General features: G+C 37.5%; 2 protein-coding genes and 2 non-coding genes across 5 annotated transcripts; all 4 read right to left on the minus strand.

Annotated features, from left to right (window-relative positions):
- Window positions 1–2411: 2411 nt before the first annotated feature.
- On the minus strand, window positions 2412–12235 carry LOC130091046 (monocyte to macrophage differentiation factor 2). Of its 2 annotated transcripts, XM_056258731.1 has the most exons (8): window positions 11991–12235; window positions 9456–9537; window positions 5952–6112; window positions 5638–5712; window positions 3848–3949; window positions 3675–3744; window positions 3402–3591; window positions 2412–3226 (listed from the first exon to the last, which is right to left on the minus strand). In XM_056258731.1, the coding sequence occupies exons 1-8, from the start codon at window positions 12002–12004 to the stop codon at window positions 3219–3221; spliced, it is 702 nt and encodes a 233-aa protein (XP_056114706.1). In that variant the 5' UTR covers window positions 12005–12235; the 3' UTR covers window positions 2412–3218. The 2 variants fall into 2 exon arrangements, with proteins under 2 accessions (XP_056114706.1, XP_056114705.1); XM_056258730.1 differs by having other exon boundaries at window positions 2412–3591.
- Window positions 12236–13316: 1081 nt separating this feature from the next.
- LOC130091067 (small nucleolar RNA SNORD60) lies at window positions 13317–13401 on the minus strand. Its single transcript, XR_008807768.1, has one exon. It is a non-coding gene; the product is annotated as a small nucleolar RNA SNORD60 (small nucleolar RNA).
- Window positions 13402–13928: 527 nt separating this feature from the next.
- Window positions 13929–14013, minus strand: LOC130091066 (small nucleolar RNA SNORD60). The gene has a single exon (XR_008807767.1). It is a non-coding gene; the product is annotated as a small nucleolar RNA SNORD60 (small nucleolar RNA).
- Window positions 14014–15262: 1249 nt separating this feature from the next.
- On the minus strand, window positions 15263–20129 carry LOC130090962 (interferon-induced protein 44-like). Its single transcript, XM_056258607.1, has 6 exons — window positions 20074–20129; window positions 16635–16762; window positions 16167–16285; window positions 15902–16070; window positions 15527–15627; window positions 15263–15436 (listed from the first exon to the last, which is right to left on the minus strand). The coding sequence occupies exons 1-6, from the start codon at window positions 20127–20129 to the stop codon at window positions 15263–15265; spliced, it is 747 nt and encodes a 248-aa protein (XP_056114582.1).
- Window positions 20130–21857: the final 1728 nt, after the last annotated feature.

Raw genomic sequence — 21857 nt, forward strand, 5'->3', positions numbered from 1 at the left:
ATACTGAACATTAGAACTGAACATCATCCGTAACATCAATACTTGGTTAATAAAATATCCTTAGGGTCTCATATATTTACAGAAAATTACATTGTCAGTGCAACTCATAAGTCTCGGTAAAGCAAAAAAAAATGAGAGCAGAAGCAATTTCGAGTTCAAACTGAAACCTTAAGTCACAAACAGCCCTTACTTTCAACTAAAACCCTGTAAGGGTGCAGAAATGTACCTGACAGCGTGTTTGCAAGGTCACAGTGATTTCACCAAGCAAGACATGTTCCTGGATCAACATATTTTGTTGAATGAATGTGAATAACATTGATGTAGAAAGCACCTGGTTGTAAGCCTAAACTTGACATAAACTGTAAACTTGTCCTTCAAATCTGATTGGTTGATTTGAATGTTGTTCCAGGACCAACAATGATGTTGATCTAGGAACGCGTCGTACTCGGTGAAATCACGTTCACCTTGTTGGTCCACTAAAAGCGTAAATCTTCACTGACTAAGGCGATGTGTTTCAATAGCATACACATTTCAGCTGAAATTCACTCATCATGAAATAAAACTTAAAAAAAAAAAATACTTTTCCAAAAACCCACTAATGAAATCCTTATGAAATGTATAATCTTAACACAGCAAACATAAATATCAACATTATAATGCATTTATAGCTAAATATGATTATGTACATGTGGAATACAACTATTGACTAAACACTTTCTATATTCATAATACATTAAATATCAGTTCTTTAAGATGTAAAACAATAACAAATGCACATTTTGGGAAAAATTCTGTTACGTTATTGTAAAGGCCATACAAATTTAAATACTTTTTTAATAGACTTTAGTTTATTAGTTGGAGAAATTAAAACTACAGACTGTTTTTGTGTAAGCGTGCCTATGTTTAATTTTACTTGACAATCTGTGGTTGTGACAGCAAGAGTGCCCCTGATCACCTATTAGCCCTGATCAACATGACAATAATACAATGTTCAATTTATTTTGAACGTTAAAATGTTATTAAAATATGAATGGGCTAAGGGAGCGCAACAAAAATGGAATGCTACCAGCCAGTGATTTAGCAACCCTGAGAGGAAAAGCTTTGGCTGATCAGTCCAATGGAAAAGACGGCTAATTTACAAACCTTGGCCATTGGTAATCAGATGTTGAAGCTGAGATGGTACTAAAAACACACAAAAGTGTGCTAAATGTGTCTTATAATTCATCCAAAAATTAAAATTCTGCCATTATTTACACCCTCATGTTGTTCCGAACCGCTATGATTTTCTTTCTTGCATAGAACAAAAAATGAGGAACCTTTTTATGGTATTTTATTGTTGCAGTTTTATTTATTTATGAAGTCGGAACAGCCCTTGAAGTTTAGACTTAAAAATCTTAATTTAGTAATCTACAGAAGAAAGACAACAACATACCAGTTTGGAACTAAGGCCCTGTTTACACCTGGTATTAAGATGCGTTTTGGTAGATCAGAACACAAGTGGACAACGCTAAATACAGGTGTAAACTGGGTCTAAAACGTTTTGAGCTTGTCCACTTTCAACCACTTCTAGAGGTAGTCAAAAACGCATTTGACCGGATTATTTTCGTAGTGTAAACGTTCATTTGGTCCAATGTGTTCGAACAGATTGATCAGATCGCAAGACCACTTACTCTCCGCCAACTGACCTAATGCGTAAACATTATGGGAAGCGCGCTAGCCAGACGGGATTTAAACTTTGTCGGCTGAAGACCCAAGTTTGGTTTGAAGACGAAAAACGTACCTAGCACAATGTTCTCTCACCATTCCTGATTTCTAACACACACTCTCATCGTTCAGCGTGGTCTTGCGGCTGTCAGAGCAGAAACGAAAGCTGTTGCTCTCTATTTGTTTTTCTGTCGTCTCCGAACTTGTTTTTCTGTCGAAATCAGGACAGAAGTGGTTGAAAGTGGACAAAAGAGAGATAAAAAAACAGGACCCTCGTCTTCTTACAATCTGATCAACCAAAAATATCTTAACACCAGGCGTAAACAGGGCCTAAATGATGACAGAATTTTCAGTTTTTGGGTAACTGTTCCTTAATTGAGTTGAAAGAGATCAAAATAATCTGAGGTGTAAATCTGTGTAATTTTTACTCATGTTCATGAAACCTTTAAATGATGGAGGCAAATAGCTAAGCACTACTACAAAATGATTCGTAATATAATATCTACAACAGCTGAAAGTTTACATAAATAATTAAATAAAAAAAATAAAACTCTTTATTTTCAGATTTTCACTGGAATTGAGTGCAGTAAAATGGGAAAAAGCCTTTAAAGTGCCACTATTATGCTATTTTAAAGGTTCCTAATTTTGTTTTGGGGGTCTCCTTCAATAGATTTACATGCATCCAAAATTTAAAAAAAATTCAGACGACCCAGTCTGTTGTGATTGGTCAATAGCTTACAGCACATGTCTGAAACGAAACGCCTATTATTGAATTTCAGCTTTGTAGGCTTCCTCAGCGCTTGCATAAACAGTGATACGAACGATGTAACAATGAATGAAGAATGAAACAGTGAGCTGTGACCTAACCCCTACATTTTGTTGTTGTTGCTGAAACCCTATTGTAGTCGAGTTGATTAATTTTAGTAAATCAAATTAAGCATATTTTAAATCTGAAAGACAAATTTAAACACAATCATAATGTGGTATGAGTCGAAAAACCCTAAACTTATCTTTAAGCCATGAAATCTTTAAGCAAATCTTTCCCTGGACATTGTCATCAAGCACTTATGGCATTTTCCAAAGACATTACACATCCAAAAATGCAACAAACTTGCACTAGACTAGAAGCATGGAGAATCGATACTGTGTACAGTAATACAAAATGTACTCATATTTCTGACAGAAATAAGAATATCTCCCCACTGGCAGTGGCAGAATTGGCAGAATAATCTTACATCAATTAAAAAAAAACACTACAGAAATACCTTTAAACTGTAGTCAAGTAATTACTATCCAGGATGAGTGTTTTTACAAATATCTGGCAGTGATTTTACATTTGCTCAGTATATACCTTTTAAAAAATTGTAAACCGTCATGTAATACGTCCATAGACTTTTCCAGAAATGTTCATGTTCTGGATCCTTTATCAGTCTCAGGATTGCACACGGCTTCAGGTCCAAAATGACCCCTGCTGTCTGTAGTCTCACAAAGGCTAGTTGTAATTTCTGTGCTAGTTAAAGACCTATTAATAAGTGACAAGAGTTACATCAGTCAAACTGTTCGCTAGCAAAAACACAAGAGAAAGAAAAAAAAACAATATTATTTATGCTTTAGTAGAATTTTAGCACTTTAGTGGCAAATATATATTCAAATGATTTGTGGTTAGGTGTATGCATAGGTGTGTCACCGGGCCGTACTGGTTGGTTGATTGAGAGGTGTGTACAGGTACTTCCAGATGGCATAGTAATGGATGCTTGCTCCCATTGCAACAAAGAGATGCCATATAGCGTGAGCAAAGGGCACTATTCCATCACTTTTAAAGAACACAATGCCCAACACATAACACCCGCCACCAACCAGCAGCTCACACAGACCTGAACTGTCTGCCTATAAGGAAAACAGACAGACATTTCATTTAGTTTGAATTAATCTGTCATGACACTTTCAACTGAAAGCATTCATTTTCTTACCATAGAGAGGATGACAAGGGCGGGAAAAACACCCATTGCTATGTAACAAATCAGCTCTACAACTTTAAACCTGTAACACAAAGGACACAAGAAACACATGTAGCACGGAAAACGTACCAAAGTGAAAATGTAAGTAGAATTAAACACTTGTCATTTGTCAAACACGTGCTCACCTTTCATGGAAAAAGAATACATAGGCAGTTCCTACAGTGGCCATCACCCAGACAACCCAACGCATGTGGGCAGCCCATGGACCAAGCTCCCGCAGCGTCAGCCTGCCATAAAGCCATTACATCCTTAATTAATGGTGCTTAGGACACCAACTATCTGTGGAAGTCTCACAGTTTGATTCCCAGGGAATATAAATACTAAATGTTCATTCAGAATCCACTATAAATCCATTTGGGTAAAATAAACAATTGAGATTCATAACTCAAGGCTATGCAGCTGGGTCACAAATAGGAAAACAACTATACTCAAAGCACTGAAAAGACTAATTAAACATCTGGCTACTTTGTAATTGATCAAAACAAGTACATTATTTTAATTGCTACAACTAAACATGTCTGTTGAATAAAATGTGAATTGGACTGAGAATTGTTTTCAGTTGTATCAGTTTAACATACTTCAGAAAATGATCGCTATTTCTCGGAATACTTGTTTGACTTGAAATGAAATTTAAAAAAAATCTGTGTATATCAGAGTGAAACAGGTTCTTGAACAGGAGAAAATGTAGGTCCAGTAAATTCGCGCCATTAAACACGTCATCAGAGAAGAGAAATCATACAATTTATAATAAATACTGGAATATTCCATAAAAAAATAAGAATAGATTTTTTTGTGACTTTAAGCAACACATCCTTTTATTGAATTAATAGTGCTCCAAAATAAGGAAAAAATTCTGTGTTAACAGAGGCACCATCAGTATTTCTGCTAAAAACAGATTCACACATCTTAGTGGAAACAAACTAAAAAGGATTGGCACATTTGAACCCTTGGTCTTCATGGCCACATTCGCACAGCAGCAGAATACAGATGTCAGGCCTTGTTTACACCTGGTATTAAGATACGTTTTGGTTGATTGGAACACAAGTAGACAACGCTAAATACAGGTGTAAATGGGGTCCAAATTTTTTTTGAGCTTGTCCATCTTCAACCACTTCCAGAGGTAGTTGAAAACTCATTTGACCAGATTGCTTTCGTAGTATAGACACTCATGTGGTCGAATGTGTTCGAACAGCCGCAAAAGACCGCTCGCTCACCGTCTTAATGCATAAACATTATGGGAAGCGCGCTAGCCAGACAGGATTTAAGTATTTAATTTAAGTTTGGTTTAAAGACGAAAAACGTACCAAGCACAATGTTCTCTCACCATTCCTGATCTCTAACACACACTCACTGCGTGTTCAGGCATGGTCTTGCGGCTGTCAGAGCAGAAACGAAAGCTACCTATTGCTCTCCGTATGTTTTTCTGTTTTCCATGGTCATGTTCATATTTAAGTTGTGTGAGCTAATTTTGTTCATTACATTGAAAGATCTGAAAAAGTCCATACATTTACCAGCCTATAGAGTATAGACCCTCCCCTCGAAGAAATCAGGACAGAAGTGGTTAAAAGTGGACAAAAGAGATGAACACAACTGGACTGGACAACTACTCTGTCACGTCACAGTCCAAGAGAGCCGCTCTGTGCTGCACAAACGGGCATCTACTGTATGTTGGTGGTTTCGGTAACTTACAGCGACAGAGATATGAGCTTGTAACACACGGTACTCATGCCTGTAAGTAAATGCGGTTGACAATCCCAAAAACTGACAGTGTGAACGTAGCCCTAACTACCAACCTGCACTTCTAACTGTGTCAATTTATGAAAGCCAAACACAAAGCCATTAATCCCTAATGCAGACTTAAAACTAATTTCTTAAATTGATGCATAAACAACATTCACTCTGTACATGAGCTCACCATGGTGTGTAGGATGCAGCAATGAAGAAATAGATCACCATCCTGTCGCACATGTGGAAACAGTGTTCAACCGATCTAAAGAGTAAAGTAAGATATCACTTCTCAAGCACATGTGTAAATAAATATTAAGATGGATTATCTTAATATAGGCCTAAAAGATTATTCAAGCTACACTAGCTGGATTTTAAAAAATGAAAACAAAATCCCTTGCAACTCACTAGATAAACATTCATGTTCAAGTGACTGAATTCCCAGTACACAAACTGAACAATGTCCTGATCAAAAAGCTGATTTAGCTCATACGAAAGTCTTACCGGAGATGACTCTTTTTCCAGGAGACAGTATGGAAAACTGTGGATATGATGAAAAGACTTGATAGTCCCGCCCCATAAAGCCATGCTGAAATCGCCTCCCAGTGGTCATCAGATAAGAGGTACAACAAGATCCCACCCACAATGCTGGGAATGATCCAGAGCTGAGAATAAAAAATAGTCACAGATTATTTAAATAGAACAATATGTGCAGACTTTAAGCTATAGGAAATAATTTCAAAACAAATGTATGGCATTGATTTATTGTATATATGTATATACTCATGATCAAGTATGGACCTCTCCTCTTCTCCATTTACACTACATCACTGGGACTCATTATACAGGCACATGATTTCTCCACACAGCTATTCTTTTCATTTCAACCAGATGATCCCAAGGCAGCTGCATGGATCTCAGACTGCCTGGCGGATTGATGAAAGAACATTACCTACAACTCAACTTAGCAAAGACAGAGCTTCTTGTCTTCCCAGCCACCCCGTCAGTACAGCACAACTTTATTATCCAGCTAGGTTCAACAACAAGGTGAACGTGATTTCACCAAGTACCACATGTTCCTGGATCAACATCTTTGTTGATCCTCCTGGATCAACTTTCCAATCAACCAATCAGATTTGAGGGACAAGTTTACAGTTTATGTCAAGTTTAGGCTTACAACCAGAGTGAAGTACAGTGTTATTCACCTTTCATTACCCTCTGATTTTAGGGAAAAGTTATGGGTAGGGTTAGGTTTAGGGGTAGGGATTGGGTAAGGACTACATTTTGGGACAGGAATGTTGATCCAGGATCAACAAAATATGTTGATCCAGGACCATGTCTTACTTGGCAAAATCACGGTGACCTCAACGACAATAATCACATCAAGTTCGGCCAGGACTCTTGGGGTAATCTTTAATGACCAGCTGACCTTCAAAAACACATTGCTACTACAGCACGATCATGTAAGTTTGCACAGTACAACACAAGGAAGATCAGGCTTTTCCTAACTGAGCATGCAACACAACTTCTCACACAGGGCCTGTCATTTCTAGGCTGGACTACTGCAATGCTCTGGCTGGAATTCCAACATGTGCAATTAAACCCCTACAAATGATCCAGAATGCAGCAGCTCATTTTGTCTTTAACAAGCCCACGTCACACCACTGTTTATCTCTCTGCACTGGCGTCCGGTTGTGGCTCGCATCAAATTCACGACATTGGTGCTTGCCTAGAGGACGGCCACGAGCGCCGCACCTTCCAACATCCACTCTCTCTTACGAGAGATGTGCCTTCAAGGAGCTTCTGGTCTGTAAGTGAACATTGCATGGTACCATCACAGAGAAGCACACAATTAATCTCAAGAACGTTTTTGTTCACTGTTCCTTATTAGTGGAAGGATTTTCCCAAACCTATTCATTTGAAAGCCACATTTCTAGCACCTGTAAAACATTTTTCCGTCTTAAAAATATATATTTAAATTACGACATATGTTCTCAATGACAAATGCAGTAAATTTAGTTCAGTGTTCATGACCTCAAGGCTAGATTATAATGGTCTACTGGGTGGTTGCTCTGCACACTTAATAAACAAACTCTGGTCAAAAATGGACTAGTGTTCTTTCTAGAAACAGGAAGTATGACCATATTAGCCCGGTTCTGTTAGCATTGGCTGGCTCCCTACTAAACATTGCATACATTTTAAAATCTGGCTGATTACTTACTAAGCACTAAATGGTTTGGCTCCGCAGTACTTTAGTGAGATCTTAACGGATTAGAGTCCTTCACGTCTATTGCGATCTCACAATTCTGGCCAGCTGATAATATCATAATGGCTGATAATGGCCACCTACAATATCAAAATCAACGGCAGGAGTCAGATCATTTTTTTATTTAGCACCCAAACTCTGGAATAGTCTTCCTAGCATTGTTCGGGAAGCAGACACATTCTGTCAGTTTAAATCTAGACTAAAAACACGTCTCTTTAACCTGGCATACATACCACATGATCAATTTCTATTCTATTTCTATTCAAATCAATTAAAAGATTTGTAGGCTGCATAAATTAGGTCAATACGAAACAGGAACATTTTCTATAACACCCGATGTACTTGTTACATTGTAAGAATGGCAAATACGCTAATATTAGTGTTTGTCTCATCCTTATCCCAAAGTTACCGTAGTCAGCTGGATCCGGTCCATATCCAGATCAGATGGTGGACCTGCACCTACTGTAGACACGACCAAAACGCAGCCCTGAATGTCAGCAGAGACCGTGTCTACTAGACAATCCCCTGTGAAGGCCTCGTCGACATGACAGCCATCAGCACAGATCCTCAGCAAAGACCACAAGAACCAGACAGGACCTCCGCACAGACCCTATGGCCAGAATTGGCTCCATATTGGCGTGATGAATCCGATCTTCAAGCAAAAGGAACGGGATGAATATTTGAATGCTACCGATCCCGATCTGAATTCTGACTTGTGAGGCAGCCTGAATCATAATCACACTGTGTTCGTTCGTTGGCCAGAGGAGCACTGGCCTGAGCGTGGTTTCTCCCAAGTTTTTTTTTCTCCATTCTGTCACCTAATAGAGTTTGGGTTCCTTGCCACTGTCGCATATGGCTTGCTTAGTTGGGGACACTTAATAATCAACAATATTATTGATCTGACTGTACTGACGCTGTTGTATGAGAACTGAACTGAGCTGGACAATGACAGAACTTTTTGCAGAACTGCTTTATAGATTAAATTAACTGAACTGAACTGACTTCAGCAGAACAACAACCAAAATGCATGATTTGCCTGTTATCACTTTAAAGCTGCTTTGAACAATCTATATTGTATAAAGGGCTATATAAATAAAAGTGTCTTGACTTTACTGGACAGCCAAATCCCTGACAATTGTCAAGAAACAGCTGAAAACTCTTCAATGAGCACTACATTCTGTCACCCTCCCTCACATATAATCGGATATAGTAAAAGTATGCATATTTGGCGTGCTGGATTTGGCACGAACCCAGAGTACTCCCCCATCCCTGGTTGAGATAGGAAATATTTAAGATTGAGGAGTTGAGGTGGTGAAGGGATGCTGGAAAACTGTCATGGGATAGAGGTAGGTCGGCTATATATATGCCTCCTCTCGTGCTAATTAGGTTGATTATCTGAATGTGCTCATCCTGAACTTTGTTAATAAAACATAATTTAAAAGTGCAGTAAGCGATTTCTGAAAAAACACTGTTGATATTTGAAATCACTAAAACAAGCACGCCCCTACCCAAAAGATTCACACCCCTATCTTGATAGCTCCACCCCTAAATTCACAAACACACTGCAACACAGGCATCATGAGTGTATACATCCCTTACTCCTGATTAGCTGCAAGTGTGTTTTGGTGCTCGGTCCGTTTTACTTTCAACAGCGTTTCTCAGAAACCGATTACTGCACTACTACAGGGATTCCTTAATCCCTCCCTATTCTAGCTTATTCTTATTCTAAACACACAACTCACCGCATGTGTGGCACAGTTAGCAGCGTGCTCATATTCTGTTGGCTGATATCTCTTGTTAGATGGTACACGATTGTTCATAAATCTAAAAACAAAAAGAAAGAGTTAGAAAATGCAGGATCAGGTAAAGCTAATTACTTATACACTGAAAAAGAAATACATAACATACTATTACCTACCTGCTTACCTAAAGCTAGGGTAATGATGCCCTTGACATTTGAGTTTGAATTTTGTTTAACAAAGTTAATTCTTTTAAACTGGTGGTTTCTACTAAATGTTTTGATTAAATAAACAATTCTGTAACTCAACATAGGCTACTGTTACTGTTATAGTCAGTAACATACACCATAAATGTCACCACATACTGTATTTCACTCACTCCTATACAGACATGTTGCACAGCATGAAAATAAAAATTAGCCTTTTTCAATGAGATTTCAATACAAATTTGCCTCAATAAACTCCTTACGGCTTATTAATAGTTATTGGGTATGATTATGGGATGTAGAATATGGTCATGCAGAAAAAGGCATTAAATATGTGCTTTACAAGTACTAAACAGCCAATATCTAATATCCTAGCCTCATGTAAATGACCCTAAACAAAAGAGTTACCATTTTCTTTAGCAAATGCATTATTGCATTGTTTTATTATAGTTGCTGATGAGTTAATCACCATATAGGTCAAATGATCATGTGACTGATAATAACTTTTGCAGTTGGCTGGCAGTGGATGGTAACCATGGAGAACCACAGCAGAGGAGTCTTTCATCCTTACACACATCCCTGCAGTGCTGATGTCACTGTTGGCATGGAAACATGAGACTGTGACGGAAAAGGAATGAGGCTGTGTGTGGTTTCTTTTCTTCTTCTTTTGTACCACAAAAGTGACACTTTGAATTCAAGACCATTAGTTTACGTTATAGTTTTGCTGCCAAATAGCTAAACTTAGAAATATGATGCAGATACTGACATTATGTGTCAATTCAATAGTCATTTGGTATAAATTACTGCACATTACTTGGAAGGATGATAAGAGTATTACATAATTTTCCTAAATGTTTATGTTCAGAGGAGTTGAATTCAAAAATGAGATTGATGGAGCAGATATTTGCTAGAACAAAAAGCAATAAGAACAGATTTGTTGACCACACAGCAGCCTCATGACGGTTAATAAAGACTTAAATAAGCCATTTGAAATCAGGTCAAACAAAACTGATTTGACTGGCTAAGTTATGGTTATGGTTGTAGCAATGGTTGTTTCTTAATGACCACATCTAGTTCAAGGCATATAACCCACATCTGTCCTAATTTCTAATGTTAGTAACCCAAATAACACGGCCTAAATAAATGTGTTCTAGTATTCATTATAATGGTCAACACTTACTAAAAATCATGCACCCCACAAAAAAAAAAGAAAAAGAAATCCTGTTGATAATCTTAGTGATGTTGGCTCATTATTTTGTTGAAAACACTGAAGAAACTGTTGTAAAAAAAAAAAAATAAAAAAAAAAAAATGAATTTCAACAAAACATGTCATTTTCATAAAAGCATCCAAAATACTAGGCCTATATTTTAAAAAAATACCATTGACACAGTCATTGTCCTCTGCTGTTTATGCCACAGTGAAATTTTAGACAAAGGTTTCTGAAATATTAAGAATATTTTTAAAAAGACAAAAAAAAAAAAAAAAAAAACTATTTGGACTACTTTTTTCAAGAATTTCAGCCTTTTATTTTTTCTTGTTTATAATTTCTGGAGAGTGATACTGTAAGCCCCATAAAATAAAATACATTATTTATTTATTTTAGAAATTTAAAACATGTTCCTGGTATTAGTAGGGAATGAATCCAAGAGGCTGTCCGTATTAGTTAAATTATCAATGTATTTTTAATAATTCATAAGATTTTGGAGGGAAATTAGTTACGTCATGAAGCCAAACAATATTAATAGAGCCTACAACACTACTTGAAACCGTACGGTAAGAGCCATTCCAGCATCACTCAAAATGTGTTCTCTTCCCATTAGCACTGCTATCAGCAGCACATATCCTCACGAAGCCACGGATAATGAACCGAACAGATCCAGATGTCAACTGTTCGTAGACGGCAATGAATCCCCGAGAGCTCTACATGCTCCCGGTTTACGTTAAGTCAATCTGAAAAATGCTCACAATTCACGCAAACAAGCATTAAAACACCGTATTTTTCTACCACTCCCATAAACATCAGTCAGGCAGCACGCAAATCTTTTCAGGGAGCATCGAACACTAGTCGGTAGGTTCTGACCATCATTTTAACAGTACAACGTAACTTTCAAGAATCGACATGCACAGGTTTAAAGATAAACATTTTTTATTACCCACGTAAACGAGTAGCTTTTCTTTGTGGCGCGTGGGTGTCACATCACAAAAGACAGCTAGACAGAAAAACGACAGCATTGACAATACCCTCCCCTCTCTATTCAGAACAGTCGCTAATTTAAGCGTATTTCTCTATTTTCGATCATCTCCAGCGTCGCCACATTTAACGTTACTCACCTTATAAGTTTCATTTAAACGCGTGAAATCCAACAGTTGCGCGAGTCTACATAAAAACGTCGTAGATTCAGTTCAGAGCTCGTCATTCAGCGACACACGAATGCATTAACGTTCTCTCTGAAACATCATTCGGGTGTTGAACTACACAACGAAGCGATCATTATGAGCAATAATCCGGAAGTAGAGAGCATGTAACGGTCTCTCAGGAACCCGGTCTTCCTGTCGTCAGAAATACCTAGAGTGGATCAGTCTAGGATGGTGTTTATTCGATGTATCATCCATCAGATCATCTAGATCACGCAGGATATTGGACTTATGCAATATTAGGTTCAAGCATTTCTCAGTTTTAAAAAGGCTTCATGACGTATTAGACCTCAATTGATCAATTTTATTATTGTGTCCTAAACTTGAGCTTATAGAAACCGCCTATTACTTTTATTTTTTATAATAGAAACTAGACTGATACAAAGGGGTTAAGGGAAAAAAAAAGTCAAGGTTTTGTTCACACTTTTATTGAAACAAAGAAATGCATCCAAACATGTATTTGAAGTACATAATGGTATATGTAGGGTTTCAAAAATGCATTAATTTCCAGTGACATCCATGCATAAACAGGAGATTGGATTCCAAACTGTATGCCACCAGAAGATTTCTTGGACCTCACATTCGCAAATAAAGTGTAGAAAGGATGTATAGCTGCATCATATCCAAGTGTACATTGAGCTGGCCATGCCTTGCAGCCTCAACCAGTCCAGAGAGATCATAGTATGGAGTTTAACTGCTCAGGGAGACTTTACGATCAGACACAATCATCGACCAGTCAACCACCTATTCACACAAAAATAAATAAATTGCAATATTGGAAAAATGAAGTGGTCTGACCTCACACCACCACATTTTTGCATTAAGGAGCTTCAACATTCTAACCATCAGTGAAAGTAAAGCTATCTTAGTAGCTGAAACAGCCATACATTAAATGCAAAGCAACAAACTTACAAAAGGAAGAGTTCACACACTTCAACTAATAGATTGACTTGTCACGTGCTTCCCAGATATTAATACAATTTATATGACTGGGGACTTGTTCGCAAATACATTACCGGTATGTCCCAATCTTTTCTAGTTATAGAACCACATTAGTATACAAGCACTTTAAATTATTTTAAACGAGGGATCTCGAACGATTAAGGTTTGAAATGTTTTTAAATAAAAAAGCCTACAAGTTACTCACAGAATAGCATCTTCCCCACCAAACATTTACTACAAATGCATATTTATATATAAAAATAAATAAAAAGTGGGAACCCTAAAATAAGTGGCATGCAAGAGCCTCAGACTAGATTGTATAATCAGCTGCTGAATACAGCGTTCATACGAGGTGTCAGAAAAGTAATTGAAGTCATCAACGGCTCAATTTTTATTAAAAAAAATGCATATCAGAGCCCATTGTCTAAGTTTCACTTACCGTAACCTCTTGATCGCATTCATCGCGATTTAGAATGAATGCATCAAATGCAGATGTTCTACTCGTTCAAAGGCGAACATCCTCCAAGTCCACGTGTTTGTTCTCCCAACATGATTCAGACTGGAGACACCACAACCGGAAAACAAAGAAGTTCATATGCGGTTCAAGTGTAAACCCAATTCAAGCCCTCAAACGAAAACCTGGCGGGAGATTTAAGGATTTAATGAAATGTACAAGAAATAAAGTCAATGAAACATTGATAGTGTCACTCAAAGTGTCACATTAATGCAGATAAAGGTGGGTCAAGCTAGAACCAGATTAATATACACGCACTTTGAATGATTTTAACAAGGAACATTTTTTTGTAATAAACTACTAGAATAGTAGTATCTTTCCCACTAAACATTCACTACAAATGCATAAAACACCAGTGCAATGTGGGAAACCTAAAATAAGTCACATGTATTAAGCAAGAGCCTCAGACTAGATTGTATAATCAGCTGCTGAATACAGCGTTCATACGAGGTGTCAGAAAAGTAATAGAAGTCATCAACGGCTCAACAATCATTTTACTCAAAATGAGTGCATATATCAGAATCTATTGTCTAAGGTTCACTTACCGCAATTGCTTGATCGCATTCATCGCGATTTAGAATCAATGCATCAAATGCAGATGTTCTACTCGTTCAAACGCCAATGGCGAACATCATCCAAGTCCACGTGTTCCTGTTCTCCCAACATGATTCAGACTGGAGACTCTACAACCGGAAAACAAAGATAGTTCATAAACCCTATTCAAGCCCTCAACGAAAACCTGGAGGGAGATTTAGGGGTTCAATGTACATTACACACAATAAAGTCAATGGAAACGTTGATAGTGTCAAATCATAAATGCAGATAAAGGTGGGTCTTAAGCTAATATCGCAAACTTACGCTAGTATTGGGATTCAAAAAAAAAAAGAAAAAAACAATACTTACACGCTTGCAAACACAAAGCGGGTTTCTGAAGAAACGCACATGTTTCACCGAAACTTCTTGATCACACAAACGTTGTCTGAGGAAAGAGACAGGACGAGTGTTGAACCACGGCTTTTATATACGCTCTTCTTTGCGACATCCACCAGCGTAATAAACTGTTTCAAGCTCATACGTGCCCTCTGCTGGTTGGCCTGGCTCTTTGCATTAAAATACAGATGGACCCCAAAAGACACCAACACAGACTACCAAGCAATTACCATTACACAGAAGAAGACTATACAAAAAGAATAGTTGCCAACAACAAGTGTTTATTTCCAAGTAGCAGGAAGAGCTATTTTACATCTTGCTTGAAAACCAAGGAGCATTACACAAATACATATTTTTACCATTGTCAAATGTTGGCTATAACCTGTATCACGTTGTAAATGGAATGTCTTTTAGAAGTAAAATGGTACGTCATCACCATCTACACAGCCACAACGATACTAGTGTGTGTGTGTGTGTGTGTGTGTGTGTGTGTGTGTGTGTGTGTGTGTGTGTGTGTGTGTGTGTGTGTGTGTGTGTGTGTGTGTGTGTGTGTGTGTGTGTGTGTGTGTGTGTGTGTGTGTGTGTGTGTGTGTGTGTGTGTGAGTACATGGTAGCCTATATTAAATTAAATAAGAGAACATGCTGATTCAGATGATAATACTAGTTTGGTAATTTAACATTCATTCAACTGTAAGGAAAAAAACTTTATGTTCTTTTCCTAAAAATCCTTTATATTATTACAGTTTAAATGCTCTGCCCATGCAAGTTACAACATTCTCTGGTCTTCCAACTTGTGAATTTCTCATTCGTTTGAAGCACCCCTCCTCAGTCTTGCATTAGCAAAACGCACAATCTGTTCAAATGCCTTGAGAATCAAAACATCAACAAGGTCATCTGGGTCAATCTCATCATGGTAGTTCTTCACTGGAAAGATACTGTTCATTGGCACGCCCACAATGTTTTTGCAGAACTCCATCTGGACAGGAGCAGAATGTAAAATTGTTTGAAAAACTACAGAACTAGAACATGTAACATGCATAGATGTTTGTTTGAATGAATGGTTTACCCTCTCTTTGATGATCTTGCTAGTGTAGACCTTCTTCAGATCCTTGTTGACCAGCGGACATGCTTCATCTATTTTGGTCATGACAATCACTTGAGGAATCCCTACAACGTGAAAGTCTAAATGATTTTAATCTGAATGATTTAATATATTCATATGTTTTCAGTTTCTCTCATTTAAAAAAAAAAAAAAAAAAAACAACAGCAAATGGCAAATGTTACATTTGTATTGGTTAACTTAAAAACAGTACCTTTATATTAATGAAATGGAGATCAAATATTCATATATGCACATATGCTAAATAGTTTCTGGGACTGTAGACGCTTTTATACAGTGTTGTGGTTAAATAATAAAGATAAAATTCATTCAAAGTTTTACCATTATCACTGATTTTCTGGCGGATGATCCTTAGCTTCTCAGTAAATATCTTATTGCCTGCAGAGAGTTGGATTCTACTTCCATCAATGATGTAAACCAGGCAGAAAGCTTGATCCGACAGTGAAGGGGTTTCCTTGTAATGTTCATCCTCGTTAGAGAGTGGCTTTTCCTAACAACTAGTTTTGTTAAATAAAGACAAAATATAAAAATGTGAGAGATATTGCACACATTTAAATGTTGATTTTTAATTAAATTAATGTCTTACTGTATATCCCTCCTTCACATGGCCAAATATGGTTTTGACAATGTCATCAGGTTGACACACAGATAATTTATCAGGTTCTAAGCCCATTACGTCACAGATTTCAAAAGGCAAATCTGCATCTGCATTTCTGATGCGGTATGTGTTCAGCTATAAACAAAGACCAAGAAAATGGCACCATAAACATTTGTAAATATCACACACATTGCCAAAATATTTTCAATGCTTTTGATTTTAAACAGATCTTGTCTTGTTCAGTTGGTGATTTGTCTATATTTCCTTATAGCAAATTCTTAGCATTATTCTTATCTTAGCAGCTTCATTTTCTTAGCTTTAAGATCATGTTTATTTCATGTGAGTGCAATAGGAGTCAAAAAGGCCTAATACCTACTCTTTTCGTGAAACTATGACTCACGGTTGATTGTGAATTATCAGGTATTGCTTCACAGACCATTTCTCCTTAAAAGGCACTATTGACAGAGTTAATGAAGCTGGACTTCCCTGCTCCAATTTGCCCAGCTACCAGGATCCTGAGGTGTGTAACATCTGGAATACTTAGACGAAAATTTTCTAGACTTTTTTTTAGCTCTTCCTTCTGTCTGCACAAAGACAAGAGACAAATTTATTTACACTCTAAATTCACAAGTTCACATCTGATAGAGGCAAGATAGGCCTATTTGGCGTGCAGTCTAATGGGAGGACTCTGAGCCCGGAATTTATCCCGAACCAAGAGTACTCCCCAAAAGAAGCAAATAAGCGAGGAACAGCCGTCGGATGACGGATTGACTAGAAACCATGATGGCTGGATTGGTGATGGGAGGTTAAAAAATATAAATGAAGTGGCCTCTTTTAGCTTGATCTGTCTTACTTTGTTTGCTGAAATAGGAGATAGTTTTGTTATAGAGCACATATGCATTTTTCCATAAACATAACGTCGAGAAAAAAATTCATTTTCACTTTACTGTAAGATAAAAACATTGCTCTTCGAGTATGGACACTGTGAAAATAAAAGGTGCCTGGAGGAACCTTTTGGGGTTCTTCACTTTGCCACACCGGCGGAACAGTCTGTAGATCCTCTAGGAACCCTTAGAAAAGGGGCGGTTCTCGGGAACCACACAGGTTTCCTGAGGAACTCTTATATATAGGCACTGTGTGGAACCGTTTTGGGTGCCTCCAGGAACCAATTTTTATTTATTTATTAATATTTCATGTTGTTACTATGGTTACCATTAAACAAACTGAACCAAATTCAAAATAAGAATTGTTTATTAGATATTTTAGATCCATTTTAAATATACAATATGATTACAAAGGCATTTCTTTCTGTATGTATATATTTCATTATTTAACAAACATGTACACTCATTCATAAATTATATTTATACACGTACAATCTCATAATTTCAAGTATAGCTTATTGTATATGTCTATGATCTTCGTTACCTGATTTATATTTGATAAACCTTTTTTAATCAAATAATATAAAATAATTAGTAATAGAAGTATTTTATTTAAATAAGTAAAAAAAAAAAAAAAAGGATCACCTAAAGGATTATTAGGAACACCATACTAATACTGTGTTTTTCGCCTTCGCCTTCAGAACTGCCTTAATTCTACGTGGCATTGATTCAACAAGGTGCTGAAAGCATTCTTTAGAAATGTTGGCCCATATTTATAGGATAGCATCTTGCAGTTGATGTAGATTTGTGGGATGCACATCCAGGGCACGAAGCTCCCGTTCCACCACATCCCAAAGATGCTCTATTGGGTTGAGATCTGGTGACTGTGGGGGCCATTTTAGTACAGTGAACTCATTGTCATGTTCGAGAAACCAATTTGAAATGATTCGAGCTTTGTGACATGGTGCATTATCCTGCTGGAAGTAGCCATCAGAGGATGGGTACATGGTGGCCATAAAGGGATGGACATGGTCAGAAACAATGCTCAGGTAGGCCGTGGCATTTAAACGATGCCCAATTGGCACTAAGGGGCCTAAAGTGTACCAAGAAAACATCCCCCACACCATTACACCACCACCACCAGCCTGCACAGTGGTAACAAGGCATGATGGATCCATGTTCTCATTCTGTTTACGCCAAATTCTGGCTCTACCATCTGAATGTCTCAACATAAATTGAGACTCATCAGACCAGGCAACATTTTTCCAGTCTTCAACTGTCCAATTTTGGTGAGCTCTTGCAAATTGTAGCCTCTTTTTCCTATTTGTAGTGGAGATGAGTGGTACCCGGTGGGGTCTTCTGCTGTTGTAGCCCATCCGCCTCAAGGTTGTGCGTGTTGTGGCTTCACAAATGCTTTGCTGCATACCTCGGATGTAACGAGTGGTTATTTCAGTCAAAGTTGCTCTTCTATCAGCTTGAATCAGTCGGCCCATTCTCCTCTGACCTCTAGCATCAACAAGGCATTTTCGCCCACAGGACGAAAATGCCACGCTCAAAATTGCTTAAATCACCTTTCTTTCCCATTCTGACATTTAGTTTGGAGTTCAGGAGATTGTCTTGACCAGGACCACACCCCTAAATGCATTGAAGCAACTGCCATGTGATTGGTTGATTAGATCATTGCATTAATGAGAAATTGAACAGGTGTTCCTAATAATCCTTTAGGTGAGTGTATATATATATATACATATATATATATATATATATATATATATATATATATATATAAATTGATATAATAACTTATTTGCCTGGCTAAATGCGTCATCCACGACTTCCGGTTATTAGCGACAGCTGACGTCCGGATTTATCATAGGGTTTTATTGGCAGGTACGGTCGGCTGCCAGTGGCAGCTACTTCCTGCTACCAGCTGCTGATTTTTCGCTGAACCCCCTGTCATAACCCTTTTATAGCATTCAAGTTCCTCTATTTTCCCACTTTAAGGTCTTTTGGTAGTGAAAAGTTGACTCCAGAACCTCTGAACTGAATACAAAGTGCCTAAAGGATCCCATAAGTTCCAGCAAGAACCGCAAAGATTGTCAATGCTCCACCAGTAACCCTACTATAGGAGAAAGAGCTTTGAGGCACTTAAATTACATTTTTAAGTTCCTTGAGTATCCGACAGGATATTTGAGGCACCTTTAGTTTTTACAGTATACATAGAAATATAAATAAACACTTGTCATCATAGCTTATAAACATGCATAGCTTACCCCCATTCAAATTTCCTCCATGGTTTATCCAGTTCTATGGGAAACATATAAACAATTCAGTTTAACAATACCTTGGTAGTATCTTTCTCTGAGAATGTGTCTATGCTGTGTAATCTATTTAAATATGGGAGACAGGGGATGGTTGTAACACACCGGGAGTTGTAATACCGTTAGGATAAATAAGCTACGTACTTACAAATTAGGTTAAGATAAAATCAATATAATGCATGACCAGTTGTAAGTGTCTGTGTACAAATAATAAGGATTTACAAGACAAGAGGGTAGTCAAACTAACAAACTGAACTGAAAAGAAACACAGGTAACAGAAACACAAGAAGTAGGGAATTGGGGGGACTAAGTGAAGTAAAATGAGCACTGTCAAACAGCATCATGGTAATGACACATTTTTTTTATTTTTATTTTTGTAAATTGAACTTTTAAAGGGTTAGTTCACCCCAAAATAAAATTCTGTTGTTAAATATGTTCCAAACCTGTAAGACCTTTGTTCATCTTTAGAACAAAAAATTAAGATACTTTTAATGAAATCCAAGTCCTTTCTGCTCCCGGACCACAAAGCCCTACACAGTGAGAACAGCTGAGAAGATCATTGGGGTCTCTCTTCCCTCTATCAAAGACATTTATGTAAAACATTGTATTCGCAAAGCAATCAGCATTGTGGATGACCCCACCCACCCCTCACATAAACTTTTTATCCTCCTGCCATCTGGCAAGAGGTACCGAAGCATTCGGGCCCACACAACCAGACTGTGTAACAGCTTCTTTCCCCAAGCCATTCGACTTTTAAATACTCAAAAACTGGTATGACACACACGTGTTCCGAGTTGCACTTTACAAAACTGTAAACTATCTCTTTTTAACTGTCTGCTAGCTACCTCAGCAACTGCTATGTGTAGAACACTATCCCATAGTATGTTGTTTACATTTGTAATATTTGTTTGCACTACTCTGTATTGGTCGGCACTGCACTACTTCTGTTGTGTCCACTGTTTAAAACTCTCTGGGGTCGGCAATCACGCCGGCGTGATCTGCTCGCTTTTTTTATTATCAGTGCAAAAGACACTCAAAATACTCGGTTGATTTTGATCTTACATTTAAGTGTTATACATCATTAGATCCTGTTAAGTTTCTATTTTTTTGTGGATACTCACAATAAAAACAAAGTGTTGTGCTTTTCACCAAATAAAGAAAAACAAACATGATGCGAGTTCTGCGTTCTCTCTGTCAGTGAAGTCCATTCTGAAACGCGTCTTACTTGTCACACAGGCACGAGAGATTTTTCTTTTTACGAAGCTTGAATTCTCTTCTTTTAAATGAAGTTATTTATATAAAAAACAAATATTCTCAGTTTATGCAATCTGTATGAAAAGAGAGTGCTGTCAGTATTTTTTTCCCCAGCTCATTACACTTCATTACGCGTTAATCTGACACGCCCACGGAGGACGCGCGCTATTCAAACGCAAATGTCGAGGCAAGCCATGACAATGCCCACATCAGCCGTTCCCCCGTGTTCCACCGCGGCGGTAAAATGTGTGGTGTATTTGCTGCCGTTTACCGCTAAGAGGCGCTACAATCATAGACTCTGAAAAGTGTTCGTTTATTCCGGTTTATTCTCTCTAATGCGTAATCTGCTGCCGCACCGCGGCTGATTCAGAGCGATTGAAAGCTGGTAGCAGATGTATTCAAGGCTATGAGGCTACTGAAATGTAATTGAATAAATAATGAAAACATTTCAACATAAAACATTGCAATAAAAACATTTAGGCTACATCAATGTGGCTTTACAACTTTAACAGCGTAGCCTACAGACAGTAGCTCAATGATCAACGCAACAACACGAGCTTCGAGGAACTTCAATAGACCCGAGATCGAATCTCAATGTAGTATAGGCCTACATGTTGTTAACCGATGTTGTCCTACAGCGTTTATATTTTCCAACCTTGATGCTTAAATAGGTAACTGTTTATATCTGTTTACTTATTTAAAGTCAAGAGTTTTGTTTGATTATCATTACAACATAAATTTGCTACATTCCTGTAGAACCGCAGCCGCTGCACAAACGACAAAAACTGAAGGAAGATTGTCAGCCGATTGCATCAGAAAATGAAAATGAAGAAGCTCGTCTTTAGTCTGCTAAATTATTGTGTAATGTAAATGAACACTAAAATTACTTAAGTTTGAAACCAAGTTCGAACATTTCAAGGTTTAAATTTTTTAATTTAAAACAGGGTTGCATCGGGTTTAGAGTTTATTTCTTTTGCGATGCAAAATAAGAAACACTAGGCTAATCTTATTCTTGCGACATTTTAAATTTGTATTGCCAAAGAAATTACAGCTAAATTAAACAATTGAAACAGTACAAAACGAAAATTGTCCAAAGAAACATAATTAAATTAAAAACATGCGTTTCTCTTTGCCTCTCTCGCGCTGGATCTCTTTTTAACAAGTTTATTTAGTCTCCCTCGCTGCGCGCGCCGCGTCTCTCTTGAAATTGAACATTTCAG

Source organism: Rhinichthys klamathensis, unplaced genomic scaffold (genome assembly GCF_029890125.1).
Source record: "Rhinichthys klamathensis goyatoka isolate OS25496 unplaced genomic scaffold, OSU_Roscu_1.1 h1tg000157l_1, whole genome shotgun sequence".
NCBI classification, from domain to species: Eukaryota; Metazoa; Chordata; class Actinopteri; order Cypriniformes; family Leuciscidae; genus Rhinichthys; species Rhinichthys klamathensis.

What these genes read in the sequence shown, in the direction of transcription:
- LOC130091046 (XM_056258730.1), bottom strand. An exon ending in TGGAAAAAGAGTCATCTCCG is followed by an intron (nt 5,713 to 5,951) that starts GTAAGACTTTCG and finishes TTTACTCTTTAG; the next exon opens with ATCGGTTGAACACTGTTTCC. An exon ending in GCTGCATCCTACACACCATG is followed by an intron (nt 3,950 to 5,637) that starts GTGAGCTCATGT and finishes GCTTTATGGCAG; the next exon opens with GCTGACGCTGCGGGAGCTTG.
- LOC130090962 (XM_056258607.1), bottom strand. Translation starts at nt 20,129, where the DNA reads ATGGCTTGGGGAAAGAAGCTGTTACACAGTCTGGTTGTGTGGGCCCGA. An exon ending in GTGTGGGCCCGAATGCTTCG is followed by an intron (nt 16,763 to 20,073) that starts GTACCTCTTGCC and finishes GTCTTTGTGCAG; the next exon opens with ACAGAAGGAAGAGCTAAAAA. An exon ending in GCAAGATCATCAAAGAGAGG is followed by an intron (nt 15,437 to 15,526) that starts GTAAACCATTCA and finishes GCTCCTGTCCAG; the next exon opens with ATGGAGTTCTGCAAAAACAT.